Below are 27,239 nucleotides of genomic sequence, written 5' to 3' on the forward strand. Positions count from 1 at the left end.
CCAGTAAACTGTTCTTATCTCAGCCAATGATGTTCACCTTCTGTGTCTCCAATTCTCTTCAACCCTGCTGTAAGAGTGCAGGAAGAAGTGAAAGGAGTGACACAAGGTCCTTAGTATTTAGTGGGGACAGAAAACTGGGGAATACCATTTCTAAACCATGACAGGTCACTAGATTAGCTAAGTAATCTACAGGTAACTTGGAGATGAGCTGATGAATCACTAACAATGCTCCTTGTAGAAAGTGGCAGTCTGCAAACTCAAGCAGACTGAACTTACTTCACTACTAACATCTGCTAAAATTGCAGCACAGTAGGATGTGGCCATAACACAGTTTAGAATCAGAGTACAACCAAAACATGATAAATCAGGATTGCAATCACTGACTGCAGCTTCTATACCAATGACCTCTGACTGCTTGGTTCAGATTCTGGTTTTCACAAATGAACATTTGTGAATGTCACCAGCTAGAGAAAACAAACCAAAATCTGCAGTTTTCTAAGAATCCTAACTGAAGTCCATGAAATTTGCAGTGACACTGAGATACACTAGACACCTGACATTTAGTAATTGGTACCTGAAATCAACAATATCACACTCAGTGTAAGCATTAAATTCTATTGATCTGAAATATATACACATATTAAGTGTAAAATTAATTTTTAGCCTAAATTACCTCCCCCTTAAGGAGCATTTCTGGGCTCCTCCTATCAGAGATGCTTTTCGGGCATCCAACAGACCACACTCTGCAGAGACAATATCACTTCATGCTTTGGTTTTATCTCCAGAGGCTGGAGAACATCACGTTGAAAAGTCAGGGTACAGAAAAGAGCAAACACAATCGAGATTCCCTCTGAAAACAAAAGCCTTTACCTAAGACCTGATATCTTACTCCAACTGAAAGTAAAGATGGTGCAGCAGTGCTTCTCTGTACAGTTTATCTTCCCTTCTGTTTTGTCTGCAGCAATACAGTAAATTTAAAATCAACAGCAATGGGTGCATACCAGCACTCAAACTGCATAGAAATATACTCCCAGTTGTCAGCATTCCTTTCTGTCACAGTGCTGCTGCGGGAACCTTTTGAGATGATCGTTCAAGCCACCAATGAGAGACTTCAGGCTCTCTTTGTTTGCTGTGCTCAGTTCTTCAGGTATCTGATTGAATAGTGTCACAGCAGGCAATAAAGCTTTTCAATTTCTTTCTATTGACTATCCAGGAGGAAACAGAAACTCATCTGCCTGTAAAGTATCTTGTATCCAATACGATTAAAATGACTCTGAATGTACTACAGGCCTTCACTGTGAGAGTATAAACTAGCAGCTTGCCACTCTATGAAGAAAATTAAGACTTTGGCATTTTATTGGGCATCTACATTAATGTGATTGGCAAAGGAAAGTAATAATGAATCATAATGGATGCCATGGCAAAACAATGCTGATGTGCTGGATCAAACATGGCTGAAACTCACCAACTCACTAATTTTTTGTGAGAAATGGTGTAAAGTTCTCCCCATATTGCAAAGTTTAGACATAAGAGATTCTGTTTCTAATAACTTTTGAACGACAAGAACTGTTGTCTTTCAAAGACCTTACACTCATTAAAAAGCAATTTAGAAGGTTATTGAAATAAATTATTTATGTAGTGGGATGCATCATTGAAAAATGTTGAAGAGGCATCCAAATAGTGACTCAGTATCTGCAAATCAGAAATAACAGCTCACTTTTACTTTTTCTTATGCAAGTTTAACAAGAATTGCATTAATGTCAACTGGTATTATTTAAAGGAGTTTTTTTAGAAGTCCCTCTGTTTTATAAAAGTACCTGTCACCACAGTAAAACCTAAGCTTTCAAATATCATCCCTAAGAAATTTCATACGAAACAGAAGAAGTAATTTTTGTTTTGGTCAAAAAAATACTATGACATTTCTGTTTTATTCCTGAGGCTATATAATAAGTACAATACCATTTCAGTGACCCCATTGCATTCTGTTATGGACCTGTGACTGATAATGCCTAATTTTATAAACACAGATGTTAACAAATAGCAGTGGAATAACAGAAAAAGAATAAAGCAGTAAACCAAAACAAGATGCCTTGCATAGCAGAAATTACTTCATCCACAGCTGACTGCCTCTGAGCAAAAGGAAACTCTAGTATAAGTCTGCACCATTTAGAAGCTTCATGATTTGCTGGCAATTTGTAGAAACCAAAGCAAACTTTTGGCAGCACGCCTACATACCATAGTAGTTAAAGAAACTATCATCCCACCCATTTTGACTACAAGCCTTGAAAGTTTAGTCTAATGTTTATTCCTACCCTCCTGTTCTCCTTAGCTAATAGAAGATTTCATGTAAAACTTCCAAAATATTATTTTTGAAAGTGGCACTCTGGTGCTCACGCTAAAGTAATCTATAGTTAATTTTTTCTTGCTCCTTTTTGCTCACCAATAAGCCTCAGCAATAGAAAGTCTTCACTCTAATTAAAAGTGAAAAGCTAACACACAGATCCAATACTCTGATGTTTCACAGCTGCATGCAGAGCTGCCCAGACACCTGTTTATTTTTATAGCAATTCCTTTTGCTCTTTATCATTCCATCCCTTAAGGCTGGATTATAAAATGAGGCAGAATAAACTACATCATCTTGAAAATGACAGTGCATTTCTACATCCCACCTTCACTGAAAAACACAAATCATTATTATGGTAATTTGTCTGTCCAGCTGCTACTGAAGGAAGCAGGAATGAAGTCTTTGTAATGCATGGCTTTCAGAATGTTCCCTGCCTGTGTTTAGCTCAACTTTCCTGACACAACTTGAGTTTCTAGTGCCAAATGGCCATGTATGCTGGACAATCTGAATTCCTGCCCCAATTTCTGAAGGTATTTTAGACACAAAAAATACGGACAGCACTATTAAGTAGCGCTTTTTGGTACCTGTGTAGTGGTTTAATTCTTGTTTAGTCTACAGGCAACTAGGAAAAAAGGGCAAGAGCTGCAAAAACTGAAGGTGGTTAACTGCTGATTATCACACTTCGTATATCTGCTAACTGGCACCACTGAGCTTCTAAGTAGAGGCTAGACTGCCAAATAATCTTATACTGAAAGCATGCTTCATGTATCCTTGGTGTCCAAAAGCTGACTCTGTACTGTCTGACTGACACTGTACGTCCTGGTAACACTGACAAAGCATAGTACAGCAAAGCTTCTGCCCTCCTATCACCCTGCTTCACTGCAGAATCTTGGAGGCTGGGCAGTGGAAGTACTTAACAGGGAGGCAGGGAATGAAAACTAAAATCCCCTGGGCTCTAAGAGATAAAAGAAGCAGTCCAAATTCATATCCTGTATAAAACTTAAACTACTAATAAAATAGAAAGCAGACTCACTTTTCTGGACATGTTTTGTACGAAAGTGACTTTACTACTCTGACAAAAAAAAAAGATTCAAATTCACAGGTGAAGGTGGCTTTTTGCTGCATCCAGAAGTCCTTGAAAGTGCACTGAAATTTGGAAGTCTCTCAGTGTACCCTTGTTATGCCTCAAATCCAAGAAATCCAAGAGGAACATCTTCCTACAGCTGAGTCAGGATGTGTCCCTAAAGTGTATGTAGGGATAGGTATGTGGTGGACAGCAGAAGAAATGGGTGTGCTGTGATGCAAACCTGCAGCTCAGCTGAAGAGTATTTGCAGAGGTCAAGTAATGAGGCCTTGTTCTTTACCCTGTCCTGTTATGACGTAACAGCCTTCCCTGCCTTTATCATGAGGGTTTTGACCAGGAGAGGATTCTCCTATCAAAGTGATCCAAGGTTGCTTGTTTCTGCAGTTAAATCAATGTTAAATTTTGCACCTGACTCCCAGTTTTCACCTGCTGCATTCTTCTGTGTCACAGAATTGTCACAGTACAGCTGGTCTGGACTGGACAATGTAAATCTGACCATAACACAAACCCAATTCAGCTAGCCTAGTTCATGTCTGAACATGTCCCTGGATAAGCTATACAGGACCCTCGGCCAGCCCCATCCAAGCTGAGAAGTAAGCACGTGAGTGACCAGGACACTGGGCAGGGAGAGAGATCTCAGCCAATGTCTGTCTAGCCCGGGAAATTTGAATTGGGTATTTAAGTGAGTTCTGAATAATAAACAAGGCAATTTTGTCTCATGAGTACCTGGAGCACGAGTCGTGGATTTTGTGTCCCCACCCATGGCCGGCACATTACACTTCTGGATAAAATTTGTTTGTAGGAAAGAAACAACATACCCCCCAAACCATTTTAGCTGTATAAAGGACAAGGTTTCAACCTCTATAGTTTCTTTTCTGTAGGCAGAAACTATTAAATGTTTTTCAGAATTAAAAAAACCAAAACAACCCAAACCTCAAGAAAACAAAATGCGTAGTCAACATATTGACAACAATATTTCCTACAAAATATATGTAGGATTCTCCTTCCTTCAAATGATGCAATTCCACAGAAGGGTGTTTCTTTCTGCCAAGAACCTAGCTAAGAAAATGTTGCCATCAAATAACTGCCCTCAAATATCCATTGAGCAGAAAGGTGGCCCACTTTCTCAGGTGAGGTGTCCTCTCTGGTTTTCTCCAAGCCTTAACTAGAGCATATTCAACGAGCAAAACTGGAATGAGAAATATCAGAAAGCAGAACTCTTCAGGGGGAATATGTCCTTCATTGAGATATCTCCAACTAGTCATGTGACACAGATAAAACCTGCCAGAATTTCCACTTCTGTGCTTCTATCAAAGTCCAAATGAAAAATCTCCATCACTTTAAAAGGTGTCATTGGAAGAGGAGAAAGAAGCAACAACCTCCATTAACTTGCCTACTTCAATTAAAAAAAAAACTACAAGGTTTAAGAGAGTCAGAAACTAGAACATTTTTAACACATAATGACCCCCTAATAATTCAATGAAATGACATTTAAGAAAAGCAAGTCATCCCATATATTCTGCCTCCCAAAGGGATTGAAAATGATTCATTTCACATGCCCATAACTCTCAGACTAATTTTTATGTATTTTCCGATAGTTTCAAATGCTTTCAAAGAGTCATGCGTGTGCATGGAAAAGAAAAATATGTATTTCACAAAGATTTTAATGTAGATCATTCTGTTTTACGAGGAATCAAGTTTTGTAGAGTTTCACAGACGAACTGGTACCTTCTACCTGCTGGCTCAGATTGAAAATGTCAAGGGTATCATAGTGCCTTACTTGTTCTCGTTGCTGGCATCATATCGAGGCATAGGGTCAAAATCATTTCCATTTACATCAAAACTGGCCTGAGAATCCTGTATCCAACAAAAGAAAAAAAACCAGTTGCTAATTAATTAGACATTGACTCATGTGGCCTATACCTCAGTTAGCAGGTTCTTACAAATAAGTAATTAGGCTAACTAATATCCCTGTGGTTTCATGGTGACTGTCTTTTAGGAAAACGTTATGTACAGGAATTATATATTTTATTTTCATTTTGGAACACAGAGAAGGATAAAAAAATGCTCTGAAAAAGTATAGGTCCAGCATTAGGGAGGAAATAGAAAATGACGTTTTATTTAATCAGAAGACTACTTCTCTTCTAAGAACCTTTTGGAAGTTAAGGGAGTTCACTCTCAAAACAGGGATTTTGGTGAATGTTTTAAGATTCAAAAAAACTATCTACATGACTGTAACTGAAATTTCAGCCATTGTTTCAAGAAATAAAAATAATATAATTTTCTTAAGAATATTGTTATAAAATTACATATCGGAAGGCAACACAAACTGCTTCAAATATCTGCAAGATATCTGTCTTTTTGTTCCATATTTATCATGGTTCTTACAACTGAAAATAGTTCACAGTGTGAACAGCTGCTGGTTTGTATGGCTCTCATTAATTGATGCAGTAGCATGTCACCACATGTTGACATGGCAAGCAGCAATTTTTAAACTCTTGTTTGTTCAAAACCAGTTACACATCTACCTCAAATATTCCTGTTTGCAGCCTCATTACCTATAATCTGAGATATAGAAGGCATTTGTGATCAAACAAGCAATGTGTATTGCTTGTGAATTTGGGGAATTACTTGTTGGTGTGGGAAAAGGGAGAGAGAAGTGGTAAGGATATAAATAGCTGCTTTAAATTCAGTGGTAGGACAGTACTGGAATGAGGTGACATGATACAATCTGGTTCATTCACTGTGGAGGTAAAATTATATCTGCTTTATTTAAAAAATTTAAGATATTAAAATGAATGGTGTGTCATGTGCTAGGATCAAAGATACATTGACAAATTGTGCAATTGTCCCCACTTGTGTTTTCACATCCTCCAAGCTGAGTTTCACATGCAGCAAGGGAAGGATGCATACATAAACATGGCTAATTTAAAATAAGTGGCTGTAAACTGTGAACATCATTGTAGTTTTTAATGGGTTGTTAAAGATGTTTTTGTCATGATCTCTTAATGCTCTATCAAGAAGTTAAGCTTGCTGGCAAAAAGCCTGTGTTTAGGGCCCTTTAACAAGATCTATATTTGTAATGGGAATGAAAGTATGTGCATGCCTTGCACTGATCATCTTCACCAGTCTAGCTCAATCCAAATATATTTGCTTCTTTTATTACTCTGTGTAGAAGCACACCTTGCACATTTTAATTCAGACAAATTGTAAGGTCCTCATATGGTTGACATGCCTTCAGCTAATGCCTATTTCCAAAAGATAGGACAAATCACTCCAGCAAAATTTGGTCCTGATGCTCTGAACAGCATCAAACTCTGACACCAACACAGGAAGCAATCTACCAGAGAAGCAGATTCGAAGATTCTCCTTATGTTATCAGCCTCCAAGACAGATTAAATCAGTCATCTAAATGTGGTGAACCACAAGCAAACAGAAACCTCCTGAGGCAATGTGAGACACAGAAGACAGAAAACAATGGATGCAGCTCTATCACAAGTTGTGAGGGGACTCAGTAGAGTTAAAAGAGATTTACTAGAAAGAATATGTTACAACAGAATATTCTACACTTGTTTTTAACTGAGTGAATCATGAAAGGTCATATACTTTTCCTTTCATATTGTTTCTAGCAGTATGATAAATAGCTTTAAAAATTAATGCATGGAAAGATTACTGTAAAATTACTGTCTTCGAGAAAAGCTTCTGTCTCACTGACTAAATGTATTGGCCAAATATGGAATTCAGCTGCATGTGTTAACTGAAAAGCAATGTATTCCATTTCTAAGTTTTAAGAGTGTGAAGATATTAAGTAAAAAAATTGCAGAAGAGACAAAAAATACCCAGTAATTTGTTCTAGTCTTTCAGAAATACAGGGCTCAGCTACAAGAGGCATCCAGATATTAAGTATGTTCAGATGAAACACAGTCTTAGCTAAAACAATATGTATTATCAAAAACTGTTTTCCTTCTTCCCATTGGTGTTAATATTTGAGGAAACACTTGTATGACTCTTCCTCCCTCCTTCCTCTCTTCCTCCATCTTTCTACAAGCAGCAAGTTATTTTTTGAGTAATAACAAAGCAGGAAACCTGGACTCTTGTGGACACTCACATAATTCTGCATCAAGTCTGGGTGGTTTCTTTCAATGCCGTCATCCAGGATGGTGACCACAACATTCTTTCCAGTGTAACCTCTCTTCCAAGCACCTACTATATTCATATCTGACTGGCAATGGTGGGTGTTGTCACTGCAGTGCTGGGGAGAGAAGAGGAGAGGAAGATGTCACATATTGTATATTACTGAGCAATGAGGGATTGATCCTACTTGCATTAACATTACTATTTAAAGTTGCACATAAACATATAGATTTGAATAGAAACTACACAACATCAACACCTTTATTTTGACAGAAAACAATTTAAAAAGAATGCAAATTGCATAAAAACTTCATGTCCTGCTTATTTCTTCTTCTGATTATTCTTCATGCTAAGCAATACAAAAGGGAAGCATTCAGCTATACTGAATTTGAAATTTATTTATTTTTTAAAAAAAACAAGGGATGTGTGGATAAAAGTAGACAAATGCCTGTATTGAAATGGTCATGGAAAAAAAACCACCTTGCTTTTTAGAGCTTACATGCTGTGTACAATTTCTTGACAGAGTATTTGGAAACTAAGCAAGATTCATTTCTATCTACAAAAGAAGGCTTTTGGCAGGTTTTGTGCAGTGTCAGCAGGAGATGAGCCACAGTTAAGAACCTGTAATGAAAACACCACCCTGAAAAACTTGCATCTTAGGGAGTTGGATGAATTGTAGATAGTGTTGACTGACAGCAGCCTGGGGTACAGCTTTCAGAGCAACCAAGTCCAGTATGATGGAGAAAGAAAGTTTAGTGTACATTAAAGCTGAAAGCCTCTTCCTAGACACAAATGCACCCAGTTCACGTGAAGAAATCTGGCTCGCCATGGCAATGAGACATGACCCTCAGGTATTTGTAATGCCCCATTAGCCACTCTCTAATCCACATGCACAGCCCTCCCCTGTGAAATTAGTTCAATGAGCCTCTCTCATCAGTACTGCTTTCCTGCAGCTCCACCAGGCTCAGACACAGCAACAGGCAAAAACAGAAAAAAGAGGGGGTACAGGGAAGGGTAAAAGCAAAGGGTTGGAGGAAGAAAAAAAGAAATTAAAGAAGATATTTGTATCCTAACAACAGTGGATGTAGAGCATGCTCCATCTTAAACCCTACCCCACCACCTCACGTCCCCACTTCAGCCTGATGTCTTGTCACTCCACAAATTGCAAGGAGTAAATAGATTTGGAGGGGAGCACTCCACCTTGGCTTAGTCTCCTCCTTAGTTCAGTCAGCACTATGAAAAACCATTAGCAATCCTATGTGCAAACTGACTTGTATTAAGTAATAATTTTCCTCCTCCTCCTCCTTGCTCTCCAGTTTACCACCCAAATCAGAGGATTTAAGAGTGGTCATTTGTTATTACTAGAACAACGTTCTATTATTATACATAATATAAAGTCTCTCTCAGGGTCTTTCCATTGTGCCCACAAATATCTGTCTCTCTCTGTCAATCCATCCCCACACAAAGGACTTCAGGGACCAGTTCCAAGGAATGTGTAGCTTTTGTTCTCTGTATTGCTTGGAAATGCTTATGCTGCTGGCTTTATGAAATTAATTACACTGTAAACTTGCTGTCCAAATGTAATGGCTGTACACACAAGGATTTCTAATGTACAAACAAGATGGGTAAACAAATTTATCATTTCCAGGTACATTTGTCTTTTCCAAAATGTTACTAAATTAAGTATCAGAAAATACCTGCAAAAGTTTTTAGCATCATCCTCCACATTTTCTAATGTGAAGACAAAGAGACAGGAAGGTAGAACCACCAGCCTTTAGCCACAGGGTAAAACCAAGAGTGAGCTACAATGGGCAATCAGGATTCCTGACTCTAGCCTCCAATTAGATTTACTGGACCATTACACTGTGCCTTTATCCCCATTTCTGAAATGCCAAATGACCCTCAGCTGCTTTGCTTAATGTCTTGTCCTCTCTTCGTAGGGGATGAGCTTGTTATTTTGCCTTCATGCCAGCCAAACCACACAGGCTGAGCAAGCATATGGGTATTTTAATCCCCATTCCTTTGCAAGCTCTTTGGATCTCTGCCAGAAGGTCACCAGTACTTCCCTTAATGAGACCATTGCCCTCACTTGCCTTACTTGAATATTTGCTTTTGTGGTGGTGACTGAAGGGGCCTTTGCTAAGTGCATGGAGACAACCATGAAAGATGTATCTTGCCTTACTGTGTGCTCTGATGAATCTATCAAGAGACACATGAGGTCAAATTGATTATGCAAGGGTAAAGAAGTTGTAACTGTGGGCCCACTTATAACTTTAGTACACAGCACGTGTTAACATATGGATACAAAATGTAAAGGCAGCAAAGAAGCATCCAAATGGGAATAGTTCAAAAGCAGATGAAGGGTTCATTTATAACCATTGCAATAAAAAACAACTTCTCATGTCCTATTTAGAAGAGCATCTGTTTTTTTCCACCTCTACTCCCCACACTTTTTCCTTCTATTCAATTATTTATTTATGCATTTTTTTAATCCCTGCCTTGTTTCTAGCCTTATTTTTCTGTTCTAGTACCGTCTTTTACCAGTGAACTCCCAGTTTTGTTTAATTCAATATCTGATCTAAGATTCCTGTATTTTAATCACAAATTAGACCTTCCCTCATATTTGTGTCTGATTTTCTCCAGATAAATCAGACTGGGCATTTTCCTCTTGATGCAGTCTGATTTGTCTTTAATTGAGAACACTTTAAATCTTGGAGGGCAATTACTCTTTAAGTACTATATTTTATGGTATATGGTATAAGATACGCCACTCCACATACAACAGAATCTAATATTAATTGGCTTCACTTGGACTCTTTTCTGTCCCTTGGACTGGTTTTGGCTGAGACAGAGTTAACTTTAACTCTCATCACAGTGGCTACTATGGGGCTGTTTAGGATTTGTGATGAACAGAGTTTGGATAAAACAGGGATGTTTTCTTTATTGCTTAGAAGCGCTTACCAGAGCCAAAGCCTTTTTTTCTCTTCACATCACTCCCTCAAGTGAGGAGACTGGGGGTGGACAGGAAGTTGGGAGGGGACACAGCTGGGACACAGGTGACCAGATCATAGGATGTCAAGCTCAGTAGTTAAAGCTGGGGAGGGGAAGGAAGGGGAAAATGTTCCAAGTGATGGCATTTGTCCTCCCAAGTAACTTTTACCCAATGGAACCCTGCTTCCTGGAGATGGTTGAACACCTGGGAAATGGTGAATGAATTCCCTCTTTTGTTTTGCTAGTGTCTGCAAGTTTAGCTTTTCCTTTTAAATTGTTTTTGTCTCAAGGTATAGATTTTCTTGCTTTTATCCTTCTAATTCTCTCCCTGATCCCACTGCTGGGGAAGCAAGCAAGCAGCTATGTGGTGCTTAGCTGCTGAATTGGGTTAAAATTCCTCTTTCCTTCAAAAAACATTTCCTGCAAAGAAATTTCCTGGGTTCCATTCTATAATTTTTTCTTTAATCACCTGCTCCTTCTCTACCAGCAATCAAAATTACATTGTCAGGTTGTTAGCAGAGGGCTGGTTTTAATTAATTTGGAAACACTTTTTCAATTTACAGTGTTACCCAGATAAAAAACTATTCAACATCTGTCCTGATAATAAATGTTATATCATCCAGAGCGACTGAATTTTGTATCAATGAACAAATACTGCATTTTGTGGTTTATCTACTTCCATATTCTTTCCTGTTAGAAATTTTGGAATTAGAATTTTATTTGTTAGAATACAAACAACTTTTGCCATGATCATGTACAAATACAGTAGTTGGAAGGCTTTTATTAGATCTGTCAATCTTTGAACTTTTGTTTCCTGAATTTTAAAGGTAACAGTATAAAATAGACTATTCTACTGCATTTTCTGCCTCTCAAAACAGATAAAGTAATTCAGAAATTTCCTGCATTGGTACTACAACCAGACAAATGCATTAAATCAGCACTACCTCAACATACATTGATTTCATCCATAGCCTGGACAACACCATCAAAAGGAATAAACCAATGTTTGTCCAGTTATTTAGAGTAATTCTACTGAGATTTTAAAAGGGTGTTCAAAACATCATGTCTTTCTTCAGACTGCAATTTGAAAATGTCAATGATACTGGTACCAATGATATTAACTGGTGATATTGGTTAATGATATGATATAATCGTATTTAATAGCAACCATGTACAAGGTGGGAAAACTACTGAAGTACACATAGAAGAAGGAGGGCCATTGTATGAAAAATTTAAAATATTGAACTTTTACCATACTTGAAATTCAACACTTACAAGCATAAAAAGGCAAAATATATCTTATTCTAGATATATCTTTGATACTTCTGGACAGACATATTGAAAGCTTGCCTTTTCACAATTAAAAAACAGACACAACATGAGAAAGATTTTCTAAAGTTTGCATATTCCAGTCATTATCAGAAATGGGCATGGATTCACATAGTTATTTTGTGAAATGTGTCTAAAAACTACCTTATGGTTATTATCTTAAAGTGTCTGTTGCACTGATTTTTGTATTTAGAGTCTTGATATATCCAGTTAGGGATCAGGAACAAAACTGAACAGTTAAATTGAAAAATCAAGAACATATCAACAATCAAAATGTTTTTAAATTACAGAGATTAAAATCAAATTACAATAACAATTACTGTAAAATTCTGCTCTGTTATGCTTAGGAATGTCTATTAGTCTACAAAAACAGAGTAAAAAAAAAGTTTCTAATTCTGTGACATGCAGTTTCTCAGAGATGGCATATTCTGCCCTCTGTAAGTCTTCATGACTTCATTGCACTGGTTTCTTGTAGTCTTTGAGCTACAAGAAGTTCTTGGGCAAGATTTAGTCCTTATCTACAGGGATATAGAGAAATGCAACGTGATAATCAGAATGACACAATTTTGAATACCAATTGTGAGTTTGACAAGTCCTGGATCTCATTTAGTGCTAGTGTACTTATACTTCTGATCATGGGAAAGCTCTGAAATACTAAATCCCAGTCAGGGGTTAGAAAAGATAGACTGTGTATTGAGAAGAACGACAGCAGCAACAACAAAGTCTGGTTTCCTTAGGGCAGTAGTGAAATAGTCTTTGTCAGAGACAGAAATACTACAGTCGTTCTCTGTATCAGAGGGTTTTTTCAGCTACTAACCTGCAAGCATACAGAGGACAGAATTTGCACAAGATCGCTCGAGGAGGAAGGACAGTCAAGGACCAAGGCTTGACCTTGATCAACACAAGCAGAGAGAAAGGGGACACACAAGGCTGATTCTGACATTCTGTGGAGTTAAAGAAGTGACCTCCCTCTTCTGTGAAGGGAATGTAATGTGGGGCATTTGGCACTCCTAGTTTGGTCCAGGCAAATGCACAGGCAACTTTTTAATAGAGGAGACATCCTAATGCTACATTCAGCTTTCTGAGGTACAGGTTTGTGCAGTGTTTTAAGCTAAAACTTGCCAATTATTATCTCTTTTCCTGAAAAAAAAAAAAATAAATAAAAGAGAGAGAGAAATAATGTGTTTTTTATTATGCTTTCCAAGTGATACAGTTTTAAAGGGGAATGAAAGAAGCAAGCAAGGCTTGATCAATCAAGAGAGCTGGAAAGCTACAGTCCTTATAAAAATGAGCACAAGACAATGTGATCTACTGAAATGACTTTTTGGCTTCTCCAGAGTAAGCTACAGAGCTACATTTTCTAAACAGATTATTAAAATAATGTTTCTTTCTAAAAGTCTTTCTCACCTATTTATTATTCTATCACACAAAAAAAAAAGATGATCAATGAAGAATTTTTAGAAGGAGGAATACTTGAATACTTGCAGATTTTTTTTTTTTATTTTTCTCAGGCATAACCTGATATTTAGTGCATGATAAACAGCACTTGCTAACTGTATACAAAATGTATTTCCTTCTGAGTTACAACTTTAAATAACTTCTGATTGTTGCTGCACACTGTTATTTTTAAGATCTAGCAGGAGCAAGCAGATAATATAGAATCCGATTAATCTCAAATACAAGATTATTTGGCATGAAGTATTATCTGACTTCTGGAGTCATGCTTTGCTGAATTGCCACTTTTTTTTATCTGTACCTGTATCAAGAGAAATATTTCAAGACTGAATCATATTAAATATTTAATTCCAATTTATTGCTTGTGCAGCTTCAGAGGGTTTAGTTAATCTACTTTAGAGATGAATTTGGTTCTTAAGCTTCACTGATTCATTAACAAAGAATACACTTAGAGGCCAATAAAACAATCACAGACTTATGTTATTCTTTTGCCTCTTTAAGCAATGAAGGAGACAGAAAATCAATATGAAAGGGCTTCTTATGTTCATAAGAGTATCTGATGACTGCAGAGAGAAAATAATAACTTGCAAACCTACATATATGGGTTTTTGCAGTGAAAAATAAGGAGCTCATAAATGTTATGTTTTTTTTGGCTGTGATCAAACTGCTATTCTTAACAAAAATAGAATAATTCATAATGTATTAAATTTGTGTTCATGACAAGTCCATCACTTTTTCATCACTGGCACTTTTAAAAATCAATAGTTGTGTTTTTTCTGTATGCTGTGTGCTGGCTTAAAGAGGAATTAATTTAGGGAAGCCTTTATGACCATTTCACACAGGCTGATGACAGCACACTCTTCTTAGGAGTGGGAAGCTCCCCTGCTTCTTGATCTTCAGACAGCAAAGTTTCTCTCCCAGCTGCAACTGTCTCTAACATCACCTCCTCCTACAAGGGCCACAGCCTGTGCCTCCAGTAGGACATCTGCTTCTAGTCCTATTTCTTTCCCATGTGGTGGCAACAGGAGAGATTCCTTCAAGGCCAAGAAAGAAAAGTAGCTAAAAATGCTTTATGGTTATTACACATGTTCTGCCACCTCCACTATGAGGCAAATATGAAGTTTTATTTAAAAAAAATTTAAAACCATTGTGAAAGGTTCACTACAATATAATAATAATAATAATAATAATAATAATAATAATAATAATAATAATAATAATAATAATAATAACTGCAACAACAACAACAACAATGATAATAAATGGCATATTAGACCTAGTCCATCTTGTATATCCTGACATGACTGCTTGTGTATCGAGGGATCATGGGCTGAAAGGTATGTGTCAGTGTATGGACTCTCCCTGGGAAGGACTGGGAGAAATGTAAGAGCAGCATGCAGAACATTTTGGGCAGGGAGAGAGAAAAAAAAATAAGCAATTTCTTGTGGTTACTGCCAAAAAATGCCAGAAGGAAAGAAGCATGCATTGAAAAGTATGTCTGTATGTGGCCATATTCTTTCAAGCTCACTGTACAATGACTTAATGCTACTTCTGCTGCTACTATTAGTACCTTCAATACCATATAAAAAGCCTCCTTAGCATGAAAAGGCCAGGAAGGATATCCAAAGTTAATGCATTTTTCCTTGTCCAAAGTCCTGTGTCCGAATAAAACGTATGGACTTCTATTAATTAGACATTATATGTGAGAAGAACAGCCTCAGTGGTACATCACGAACCCTGGAGATTCAGTATTCATGAAGGAAAAATGACCCTTCAGAGAGACAATGCTTTCCATTTTACCATTTTACATGGCCTTTGACCCATTTTTTTATTTGACCTCTTCTAAATCACAAAAAAGAAAGAAAAACATGTCAGTTTTACAGGAAGTCCAAATATGCCTTTTTTTTCCTATGCATCAGTTCATGCAGTTGCAGTTCTCTAGTAAGACCAAATTTCTCCCTCTCTCTCTCAAGCTAGACCTGATATTTTCATTATTTCTAAGAAAACAATTAGAGATGGTAAACACTGCTTTAAAGTAGTTTTCATATGTTTCTAAGGATCCTTACCACACTGCTAAAGACAGACTCTTCACAATTTACTTTTCAAGCTGTTTTCAAGTCAAAGACCATTACTTCTACATCCATTTGTTAGGAATATGAAAGAGGAAGGTGGTTTTATTTAGACTTTGAGTAAACATGTTACAGAATTGAAATAACTGCATGGAAAGAAGGCCCTGAGCAGATGGCTTCAATTAAGCGCTAACCTTCTAAGAGACTGATTGATGAGTGGGAGGAGTCTGGGGCTTACACAAATCCACTTCCTTCTATTTCCCCTCTTTTTTTTCATTTTACAGGGGAAAGGGATGAGTGGTGCTTAAAAAGAATATATTATTTTGAGATGCTTGGAATGGGCAGGGTACTGGTATAGGATGGACTAGGAAACTTTTTTTAAAGTCTGTTATGAACTTGTAGGAATAAAAGGATGTGCAAGGAAAACCATGAAGAAATGTTGACTCTGAATGCTTGTATGCAATTTTTAAGGACTCTTGCACTGCTGCAGTCCTTTTTTCTCTGTTTTATGTTGTGGTCTGGTCCCTCTGATCCATGAGGCAATACCCTGCTGACAGCTGGTGTTAATGGCTGGATGTCCTGGGGGGAGGTGAAGGCGAGACAGAGGGACAATGAGAGGGAGGGATGTGAGACAACAGGACATGTTCAGGAGGTTGAAGGAAAGATACATGTCCTACTCTTTCTCAAGAAACAAAAGTGAGTAGGAAATACAGGGCACTTTCAGGTCAGAATATGAAGAGAACCCCATATTCCACTACTAGTAATGGAGAATGAATGTGGTGTTTATCAGGCTGAAACTGTTTCACAGTGCATTCAGTCCAGGAATAAACATCTATGCCACTTGGTACCTAGCAGCCTTTTTCCTAAGAACCATAAAAGCCATCAGGTTATTGTAGCCTTGGTCCGTTATTTGTTTAGGTATATCAGAGGAGATTATAAATTGCCAGAGGACAAACTTTAGGATCATGAAACTATTCCCTTGAGACACAAGTACAGGAATTACTTCATACCCTCCTTAGACAGCCTTATGAAAGTGTTTCATCTAACACTGAAAATGCATGCAGTGAAAATTCATTAATAGTAGAGGTGAAGACTAAGATGAATGGCTACTATTTTAGCTTGCTTACAGGGAAGTAAGTGCTGTAGGCATCAATAAGCTTTTCACCATTTGAGTATGCTAGGGTTGATGAATGCAAGGCCTACTGTATAAGTGAAGCCTGGGAAGATAAGGCCAAACCACTAGAGAGGGTGGATAGCTATATTTTGCAGTTGAGATCATCTGGCATAAATGAGAGAACTAGCCCAGAGAAGCTAGGGAGGCCTGGGAAGGAAAAGGAAAGATTACTCAGGAATATATATAAAATAAAATAAAAAAAAAACAACAACAAAGAAACACCAAAAAGTTTTCCACAAGATCAAGTAGTAAAGTAGTATCACACAATTATTCTTGTTACTGTCTCAGGAAATTTGACTCAAATGATGAAATTTCGAAGTTCCTCAGCAATGCTAAAAAAGGTTAGTCCAGAGATTTATGACACAGCTGTGCAAGGAAGATACAAAACAGAATGTAAAAATGTTGTCAAGATTGCAAAGGGTCTTACAGGAAATCTCAGCAGAGTGTCAGGATTCAAGCTATCTCAGAAAATACAGATGTTGGAGAAAGGTTCTGGAGAAGTCCAGTGTATTTGAAAACAGCATTTTTATGGAGAACTGGACACAGACTGATGTCTATTGAGCTTTAAGGGTCTTGGAGAGCTGCTGCTAAACAAAATCCTAACTTTAGCATTAAAGACACATAGATTCCATTGATTTCAGCAGTGCTATGAAGGAACTTCTCCCAGCTGCAAACAAAGTAATTGAATATATGGAACTAATCTGAGAACACAGTTTTGAATTAATGCTGCATGAATGTGCTCCCCTAGACAGAGGGAATACACAACCACAGTTTATGCACCTTTTATGCACATCAAATGTAATTTGTCAAACAACAAATAGAGGAAAATCATATTCATTACTGCTGGCTTATACTATGCATAAGGCAGTCTTTGCAGTGAAATGATATCCATTCATGATAACTGTTCCAGAATTTTCAGATATCTTTACAAATCCAGAGAGTCTGCAGAAAAACACTCAAAGAAAGAACTAAAGAAATCTATGATCAGAACATCATCAGAAAGAAAAAATATATGCAATGAGAAGTCAACTGATGGTATGAGTTTAATTTTATGATTGTTGACAATTCCTGAGTCCACCACTTTTTCTGGTACTACAGTTATAAAATATTCTTTGTACTTGTTTTAACACTCTGCATTTTCCCTTGTCATTTCATCATTATCTTCTATGATTCCTGTCAGTTAGCTTTCTTATATCAGCTTACTCTATTTTCAAATCTGAGCTGTAAATGTATCATCTTTCCCCTCTTTAGTTTGTTTATCCTATGAAGATCCTGCCCTTTTACTGCAAATACAATTTTTAAATGAATGTGCAAAAATATGTTACAAAGTTAGAAAGGTTCTTTCAAGTAAAAATTCCAGGGAAATACAATGTACCTCCACTAAACTATATTTTTCCATGTTCTACTATGAAAACAACCATGCTAAAAAAATGGTTTTGCTTTCTTAAAAACTTTAGTGAGATCTTTGGGTCCATTAGAGACGTGGTATGAATCTGTAAGCCTTTAATAACATATCCACTCATAATCCATTATGAGTCCTTAACATAAAGTTTGTTTAAGGAAACATTACTTAGCATGCACGATTATTAAGTCTCAAATCAAGAGACTCCACTAAACAGTGGAGCCTGTAGTTCAGGGAAGTTGAAGCTATGTTCTTATATACACTCTGAAAATGGAAGACAGTAAAGTTAGTGGAGCAGAAAGTACACAGACAACAAAGACGGTGATCTGGATCACTTTTGAAGGTGAACCTGTTTAAACAGTGTGTTTGTAATACAGTTTCATATAAAAGCATACAAAAAAATATGCCTCTAGAATTAAGAATGTAAGGCTTAAAATGTGAGTCTACAGAAACCCAGGAATAGTTAAAAGGATTTAAGATCTAAGGTAGACAGTTATCTACAGCTTCAAAAAGATGCTCTATGAAGCTACAAATTATTCTTTGATAGTTAAGCAGTGAGGTAGCAAAAAGTGGGTTAAGACACTTTTCTTAATGGCAGTGATGATGCTATTTCTGGAATAATACGTGCATGTGCCTAGGATCGAAGTTTCCAGTATGTTACTAGAGAACGTCCAGTTGAGTTGTCTTGTCATTGAGAGTCCACTGAGTTGTTGCTTGTTTTCTTGCTGCCTCTTGTCTGAAGTAAGTGGTATAAACACAACTTACAGTGATTCTTACAAATCTTAAAGAACCTATTTTATCTGAGAGGGTAAAGACATGATTTGACTGCAGCATGCAAATAACTTAACACTGTTATATTTTTGAAGGGGGAATATTTATTTAATCCAATAAAGAATGGCCTAACGAGATAAGTACACAGCAAGATAAATATGCAACTGAATGCTGTAAGATTTTTAATTATCGAGACAATGCTCAATAATACCGAAGGAGAATTAACCACAGGAGTTCAGATCCTGGTGCTGATTCCTGTGAGACTGACATAGCTCTATGTCAGGAACTCCACTGAAGCCTCAGTAGGAAATATGATATGTGAGAACTAAGCTTTTTTTCTGCTATTTAACTACCATCAAATAATTTGAGAGAGTTTCAGTTTATGCAGACGGGTTCTGGCTTAAATATAAGTATATAATGAATAACTCCACTCTAAATACACACTGAAACATTAATTACTATGACTAAATCTCAATTAAATATACCAAGCAAAAATGTCAAAAGTCAACTAGGTTATTTTAAAGGTCATCTAGTCAAACTGTTCTGCAATGGGCTGGAATTTATTCACCATGTCTTTGGAGAGGCACCAGGCCACTCAAACCTCTCAGTCCACAGATGAGTTGCTGTGGAGGTCTAAGCACAGAATTGACATGAGACATTCAAATGAGTTGATATTTTGTACTTTTTCCCCTTTTGACAACCTTGCAGGAATGAGGGCTACAGCTATGAAATACACCATGAGATGTGTGGCTAAGGTCATGATAGCCTGCTTTTGAAGTGATGCTTTACCAGGTGGAGAATGACCCCTAATGCTGCCATCAGCCAGGGGGAAGAGGGACTGATGTCACCTGTTCTGCTCCACCTTTGGACAAGACCCATTGGGTGTAATCTTTGAGGTACTCTCAATATCTCATTTACATATAAAGTGGCTGCCCATCACCACCATTTATATTGTAAATTACAGAATATTTGACTAGTCTCACCTTCAGTACTCCCAAAAGTATAAATTGGCGTATTGAAATCCTCTAGGGCAGAGGATGAGAATACAAACAACTCTGCAGACAAGTAAATGGGCTCGCTTATCTCCCAAAAGCAGGGGCACCTCTTTGGCTGAGTTTTGCACTTCCAACTGAGTTGGAATACACTCAGGAATACTAATACTTATACTGTATACATAGCACAGGAACACAGTACACTTATATTTTGCAGGTCTAGTGAATTTATCACTGGCAATCTAAAAGAATCTATAATTTGTTGCTCCAATAAACTGCACTATTGGTGACTCTATGTTTGTGAAAATTCCTACTGAAGTCCGGCACGCTAACAGAACTGCAATGATTAATGCCACTGTTTGTAAATCTGCTCATGTAAGTTCTTATTGAACTCAACCAGAATTATGCTGTGGAGTTGATTTTAATCAGAAATGAGGCACACTCATACCCAGCCCCTCTGATTTCTGAAAACTAGTTGGAAAGCAATGGTGTTCATTTTATGCCAAAGTTAATGCAACACATCTACATTTAGAAGTTGAAAAGGAGTTGAATAAAATTTTGAAAAAATATTTTTAATTACCTCTGGAACAAAATTTTAGAAATTTTAGTGGATAAGCATTGTTACACAGATACTGATTGTTTTAAAACAGAAAATTATGGGTTTGTGTAGTTGCCAAGCTATGGGCATAAGTTTTCAAGGAAAAAAAGATTTCTAAAAAAGGCAAGAAAAAGTTGGTTTATTTTATAACCTTGGTGTTATGTATATATAATATATATGTAATATATATATAAATATTACACAACAATAAAAATAAATAGAAAATAAAATAACAAATATTCTTATTTTATATTAATTCAACTGAATATCCATTTCAGTCTTCTTACAAACACCCTCCTCAATTCCACTAGAGATCAAGGATTTGACATTAAACAATCCACAAAACCAAGTAATGTAATGACAGGCTAATTAAAACACAAAATTTGGGTCAATTAGCAGCCAATTAATCTTGGCTTGGAGGACACCGACAAAAATCAACAGAATTTTGAAGTTTATGTTAAGTTCAGGAATATGTTTAAATCTGTCCTGATCTGCAATGCATTCAGATGGATATCTATTTCCAGTGAGGGAATCTGGTCTCATCCCAGTAGGACCTGATTTCATGCCTGTATACTTCATTGCACATAATGTCACTAACAACATCATTATAGGCAGCACTTTATTTTTAAAGACCTCTCTTTTATTCTTATGAACAGCCAAAACAGTTTTTCTTTTCCCCCTATTTAGCCACTTTTCCCGATCAACCAACCCTATCAATTTACCTATTATCCTTTGATTTATGAATTCCAGAATTTAACATGGATACAGTATTCTAAGTGAGGACTTTCCAATCCACAATAAGTAATTTTTTTCTTGCCTCTCTCAACACAATACATGAATCAAATGAACAACTGCATGCAGCATGGTTACAATCTCCTTGCCAAAAGGGGAAATGGGGAAAATGGGTCTAATACTGTCATTGCACACATCCCTTCTAAGTCAATTTTCCTATATGAATCCATTTTCTATTAGTATCCTTACTGAGAAACACCTACAAGAAAAATAGCTCAGAGTAATTGGTAAGTTAGAATTTTTTAATTTTTTTTTTTTTTAAATCTAGTCACATAGACAGACATGTAAATTGTCCCTGTCCTTCCCCACAGAGCCTGACTATATCAGGAGACCACTGCTGCTTGATGCCTGCCTGGAGGCAACATGGGTCACAACCTCTGCTCCCTTCACACACAACTTCTACATGCCAGGAGGTTAGAAGAGATGGATGGCTCAGGCATCATCTGATTTCTCCTATTAGACCATGGGACAAATCTTGTGTGTGAATCATTCAAACACTGAGACTACTGAAGGTTTTTTTTTTAGGCCTTGGTATAGTAACAAACCTTGGTATAGTAACAAAGCTTAAAAAGTGGGTTTGGTCACCCATGTAGATTAATCCAGAAGAATAAATGCTGAATTAATCCTCAGAATGTGTCAGTGGTTATAATTTACACAATGTACAATATGGTCTTCGGTTATCACTGTGTCTGAAGTCCCAAACAAGATCAGAGCTACTTCACACGGTGAGGTCAATACCTGAAACTTTTGAATACTGGTGAAGCAGCAGCAGCCAGACAGTGAAAGCAGACCATGCCTCATGCCCAGTGTGAGCAGCTTTAAAAGACAGGAACTTTTCAGAACTTAGTTTTCTCTCACTGGTTGGTATCAACAACAGTGGGTCAATGTTATGGTGTATTTGGGGAAACATTTTCAAAGGACAGGCACAAAGTAGAATAATGTTTTTACTTGCAGGATATTTTTATCCTCTTATGTAGTATTCCATCACCAATCTGGAGTGGGAGCAGATGGAAATTACAGGAGGCAATGTTTTAAAAAGGACAATCATGTGAGTGTGAGCGTAGCAAATACATTTAATAATTAAATCAAAACTACCAGTTTTATGTACTTTTTTAGTTTATGTACTTTTAAAAAAATACACTGAGAGTCAAGATCCTTAAGAAAGCTGGACCAATCTAACTCCTAGGTGTTCCTAGTGAAAATTTTGATCCATCCTCCTTTAGTCTTTTTTGAGGTTTTCTGTTGGTGTTTTTTCTTTAGTTGGTTTGGAGTTTTTTGTTTGCTTGTTTGTTTTATTTTTTATCTGTAGTCCAGGTAGTTATAAGAGATGATACAAAGGAGGGGGACAGGATTGAGGAGCTAGGGGCAAAGATACTGTAGGTGGTAGGATGTGAACACAAAGCCTCAAGCTTGTGTGCTGTCTTGAGAAATTTCATCATCAGGAAAGGGTCTTGATTTTTCAACACAAATTCAGTCATCTACAAGAATTCAAATTTTTTTTCCAAATTGCGTTTTCTGTAAGCAGACTGATTCCTTACCAAGTAAGGGCTGTAACACTTTCTGAGTAGGCTATATTGATTTCTTAACCTTCATTTCAATTCATGTGTAGATGAGGTCCTAGTTAACAAAGGATATACGTGTTTCAGCGCTTCAGCAGCTGGTATCATATAAAAGGCATCCAAACACATCATGTGAAAGCTTGCGTTTAACAAACTTTCCTCAACAGTTTATTTTCAGCAGGAGCAGGAGACTCGGAATGAGAAAAAGTGATTCAATCTTTAACCAGGCTATGGAAGAGCTTTTTGTAACTTCCAAAATGCTTTTTCTTTGCTTAACTTCTCTTATTTTTTTTCTAAATGGGATTTCTGGCTCCAAATATAATTGCATGACTAGGAGCTGGTATTCATAAAACCCAAACCAGGAGTCTCTTACTCCCAAGCAATAGTTTACTTAGTGTTTATTAATAAAGTGTCTTGTCCAAAAGACACAGGAGAGAGAAAACCCTACTATACACTTCATATTTTGTCTATCATATATCTGTCTCTCATGAAGCCACTGTGTTTATACTACATGGGTTTAATATAGCTTCGAACTGTTTTCAAAACTGATAATAACTTACTTTGTTCTGTTAGAAATTCACATAAAAATCAATGAAGACAGGGAAAATGCTTAAATGGCACGACACTCATGATTTAGTGAACTCTATTGCTATAGAAAGGGTAAGACAAAAGTAGTATTAATACCTTAAACAATCCACACTTTCATCTTTCGGGGATATTTGAGGCTCTTCATTCCTACACATTTCCTCTCCCTGATCACCTTCTTTTCTACTGTTAGCTTGAAATGAGTTCATTTTGAAACAGCCGGTTCAGCAGAATGTATAAACTCAGTAAAAGAACAAGCACAGATACTGCATGTAATGCTCTACACATTAGAATTGGAATATTCGCCAAAAAGCTCTACCTTCCTCTCCTTGAGAAGACTCAGAGTCCTGTGTTGTCAGAGTCTCCTGCTCAAAATGCTCACTTAATTAATTTAAGTTAATTTTCATCAGAACATATTTAGAAGTCATGCAGATGTGCAAACAGTTGCTGGACTTCTCTCCAAAATGGCACTGATAGAGTTTGCTGTACTGTTAGTGTCCCCTGCTACCTCAACCCTTGTTGGCTGAGAAGAAAATCCTACCCACAGGGCTTGAGCAGCAGATGTAATGCACAGCAGAGATTTCATTACATCAGAATTATCTAAAAGTAATGCCAAGGGTGACCTGCATTTAATGAAGTAGTGAAGAATGTGCTTTATTGAAATGTCTGTCCTCAGTGCATTTGCTTCCTCTGTTTTTGGTGGGAAGAGGGAGAGGTTTGCATGTGCTTTGTGGTTTTTTTTTAAACATGAACAAAAAAAGAACATTAATTAATGTTGAAAAAGGCTCAGCAAGAACTAAGGTGCTCTGCAAACTGGTAATTTTAGTCACAACATTTGCTCATGTGATATACAGGAAGACACAGTTGAACACAGATGCAGGAATCTGGAAAGCTGGAGTTTTGATGACCTCATTCCATGGGGTCTACATGGTATCTGTCTTCAGTTAAAAGGGCCACACTAATTTTTAACAACTGGTACAAGATGCAACATCCTAGAGCTAATTACTGTTTTCCAGTTTCTTCTTTGACACTCTCAAACTCTCCTCAAAGAATCATAGAATATCTCAGGTTGGAAGGAACCCACATGGATTATTAAATTCAACTTCCTGCCTCTCACAATAGTACCTAAAACTTAATTATATGACTAAAAGCATTATCCAGACTTTCCTTGATCCTATGCACTGAATGGTTAGGAAATTGCCTTACACATGCAGAACACTTAATTTTTGCCTCCTGACTGGGAAGTAACATAGTAACTCTTTGTGTCAGAAATTCCTGGAAGTCTCATAGGTTATGAGTGTGCTTCTGATGAGGGCAAACCGAACATGTCACACTATATCATTTCTTATCAATCAGACCATAAGACAGGCAAGCCTCAGAATTAATTCTGCACTGTGGCTGTGTACTTTTGGTCATTTTGGCATTCCTGATGCTTGTTCTTTAGGTGAAAAAAAAGTATAAATTATTAGTTAAGTAGATACACCTTTCCTGAAGTATCTGCAATTTTCGTATGCAAACAACTGCAAAACAAGACAAATCAGGGACAAACTGAAACAAATCAGGGTTGTTTTTTTTTTTCTATTAATTAAATTACATCTCCTTTTTTTCAGTAAATAGAATATTCAATACTGTGTGACATAAGAAATTGTTTCGCTCTTACAATTACTTGATTTTGATTTCTAAAAATCTGAAATGTGGATAGTTAACTAAGTAGTTGCTCTTGAAAACTGCTCTTAGAAAGCAATGATTCCTTCTCCTTTTTAAAGAGGAAAAATGTACTTCCAGGTAATTACGTATCTCTGTTTACATGTCAGTGGTTTTCCTACTGAAGTGCAATGCAAGATAAAAACCAAAATATACCAGAATGTGCCCCAGTATGACATATAAAAGCTAAAAGCAAATATTATCAAATGTCATTAGAAATTCAGAAAAGATTTCGAGGCATTATCATTTCCTTACTAACTGCAAAAACTACTCATAAAAAGGCAGTGCAGGAAAACACAGTATCATGCACAAATGATACTTCACAAAGAAGATACAGACAAGTACCTACAGTTTTTTAATGTGACTCAGTTGCTGCCCAGAAAAAGAAAGAAAAAATCTATCTTAAACAAATTCTGTAAAGATTAAAGTGCTTTTAAAAATACTGCCACTGAAGATACAATCACAGTAATAAGTAGACAGAGGAATGTGTGCTTTTCCTATATGATTTATTACCAAATCTTTGACACAGAGGAAAAGCTCTCCCGAAGCAAGCATGGAAATTGTTTTGGTATTGTTTCTTCTTGCTTCAGTGAAAATGCTGGCACAATCCTCAGATGGTGCTGGTTTTTTGGGTGCTTCCAGGTGTACTTATCTAGAAGCCAGAACTGAATATCCCAAAGGAACAGACCAAGAAGCCTATCTAGTTGGTCTGTCTTCAAACTATTTGCTAATCTTGCTAAAATATCTGAATTAATAATCTCTTCTCAAGTAGGCATGGATAAATCAACTTCTACAGGCCTTTAATTACTTAAAGTATGTTGTGGTCTTCCAAAAGGAAATGAATTTAGGTCATTGTGTATTACTTGACCTCATGTTACTATTCTGCCTTGTCTACAGAGAACAACAAAATATGTGTTTCCACGAGCAGATTTGTAAGGTAATGTTTGGCAAGCAGAGTGGTTATTTCTACCAGCACTTCTGCTGAAGTTATGTGACAGATCATCCTCCTAACATTGTAGAACACCAAAAGCTTGATCTTCTCATGCAATAAAACACAAAAATATGAAAGTGTATGCAACAACCAAACCAAGTTATAAAACATGCAAAACACTTTCAAGCATGCAATGCCACCTCAGAAGGAACAACCATTTGGCTTCCACTGCAGAGATGAAAGGAGAGAACAGTTCTTGGAGGGGCAATAAAAAGAGAGTGATATTTTTCCTTAGCTCTCAAACAAGCTTTTAGGGGGACATAAAGGAGAGTGACATGTATTCATTTGCTATGGTGTTAGCATACGGCGGATGAAATTCTTTTTTGAATTCTGCCTCCCCGTATTTGGTGCAGCATTAAGATCCACTGTGACCTCTCCTTCTCCCTTTGCCTCTTTCCAGCCCATCTCATCAGGCTCCTGTCACTCCTTCCTTTTTCCCTGTCTCCTTTCACAGTCCCACCCACCATAGCTGTCCTCATTAATGGCAAGGCCAGAGATGTAAAATCTTTTTCTCTGCTCTGACACTTGCTTGAGTTGGGAGAAGAGGCACAAGGTAAGCCAATTCCCTACAGATCTCATCAGTGGCATAAGGGAGGCAACTCACCTGTCCGACTTGTCACCTGCACCTTATTTCATGGCAACAGGACCTTCAGAAACTCACATTACTCACCATTGATAAAGGTTTATTAGTCTCATTCTGGCTGCCATCCAGAGTCAACTATACTGCATCAGAGCAGAAGGGTCTGTCCCTCCATGTGAATACTAGCATAGCTCACCTGGGAACTCACAACAGAAACTGGAGAGCACTGTGTAGCATATGGAGGAATTTTCTGAAGAAATTAAGTAAGTTGGGTTCACCAGACACTTCACTGAAGCTCAAAGCAATGCTTGCTTCACAGTCTTCACTGAAAGTGAAAAGTAAGCAATTTTCCCTGGGTTTTGCTTTCAGGATCAGAGCTCAGGCAGCAAGCCCTAGATGCAAGTAATTTAGTACACATAAGCTTGTGTGGATTGCTCTCAGTTGCAGTATAAATTACATTTCACCTGTTTATATCAGAAATCTTAAAGTGCAAATATACCAATAAATGTGATGATTAATGACCAATAAATACTGACTGATGAGGCTTCTCAGAAAATCTTTTACCTTCAATAGCTTTCTAAAAACCTCTACATCTATAATTGTGCAACAATTATATAGCTGTTTAATCCAAGAAATTACTTTCTTATTATTCACCAAGTAATTGGTAAACGTTCACTTCCACTAT

The 27,239-nt window shown here is 37.1% G+C and overlaps 1 protein-coding gene across 3 annotated transcripts in view; it reads right to left on the reverse strand.

The window, feature by feature from the left end:
* The window catches only part of PCSK5 (proprotein convertase subtilisin/kexin type 5), a 230,250-nt gene that overhangs the window by 152,774 nt on the left and 50,237 nt on the right, over nucleotides 1-27,239 (reverse strand). For all 3 annotated transcript variants that reach the window (XM_086868934.1, XM_086868935.1, XM_086868936.1), the window contains exons 4-5: nucleotides 7,537-7,680; nucleotides 5,209-5,285 (exon numbers count right to left, since the gene is read on the reverse strand). In XM_086868934.1, coding sequence (XP_086725060.1) covers nucleotides 5,209-5,285; nucleotides 7,537-7,680 — 221 coding nt within the window. The remainder of the gene's footprint in view (nucleotides 1-5,208; nucleotides 5,286-7,536; nucleotides 7,681-27,239) is intronic.

This window comes from Cyanistes caeruleus, chromosome Z, assembly GCF_971803275.1.
Source record: "Cyanistes caeruleus chromosome Z, bCyaCae1.hap1.1, whole genome shotgun sequence".
Taxonomy (NCBI): Eukaryota; Metazoa; Chordata; class Aves; order Passeriformes; family Paridae; genus Cyanistes; species Cyanistes caeruleus.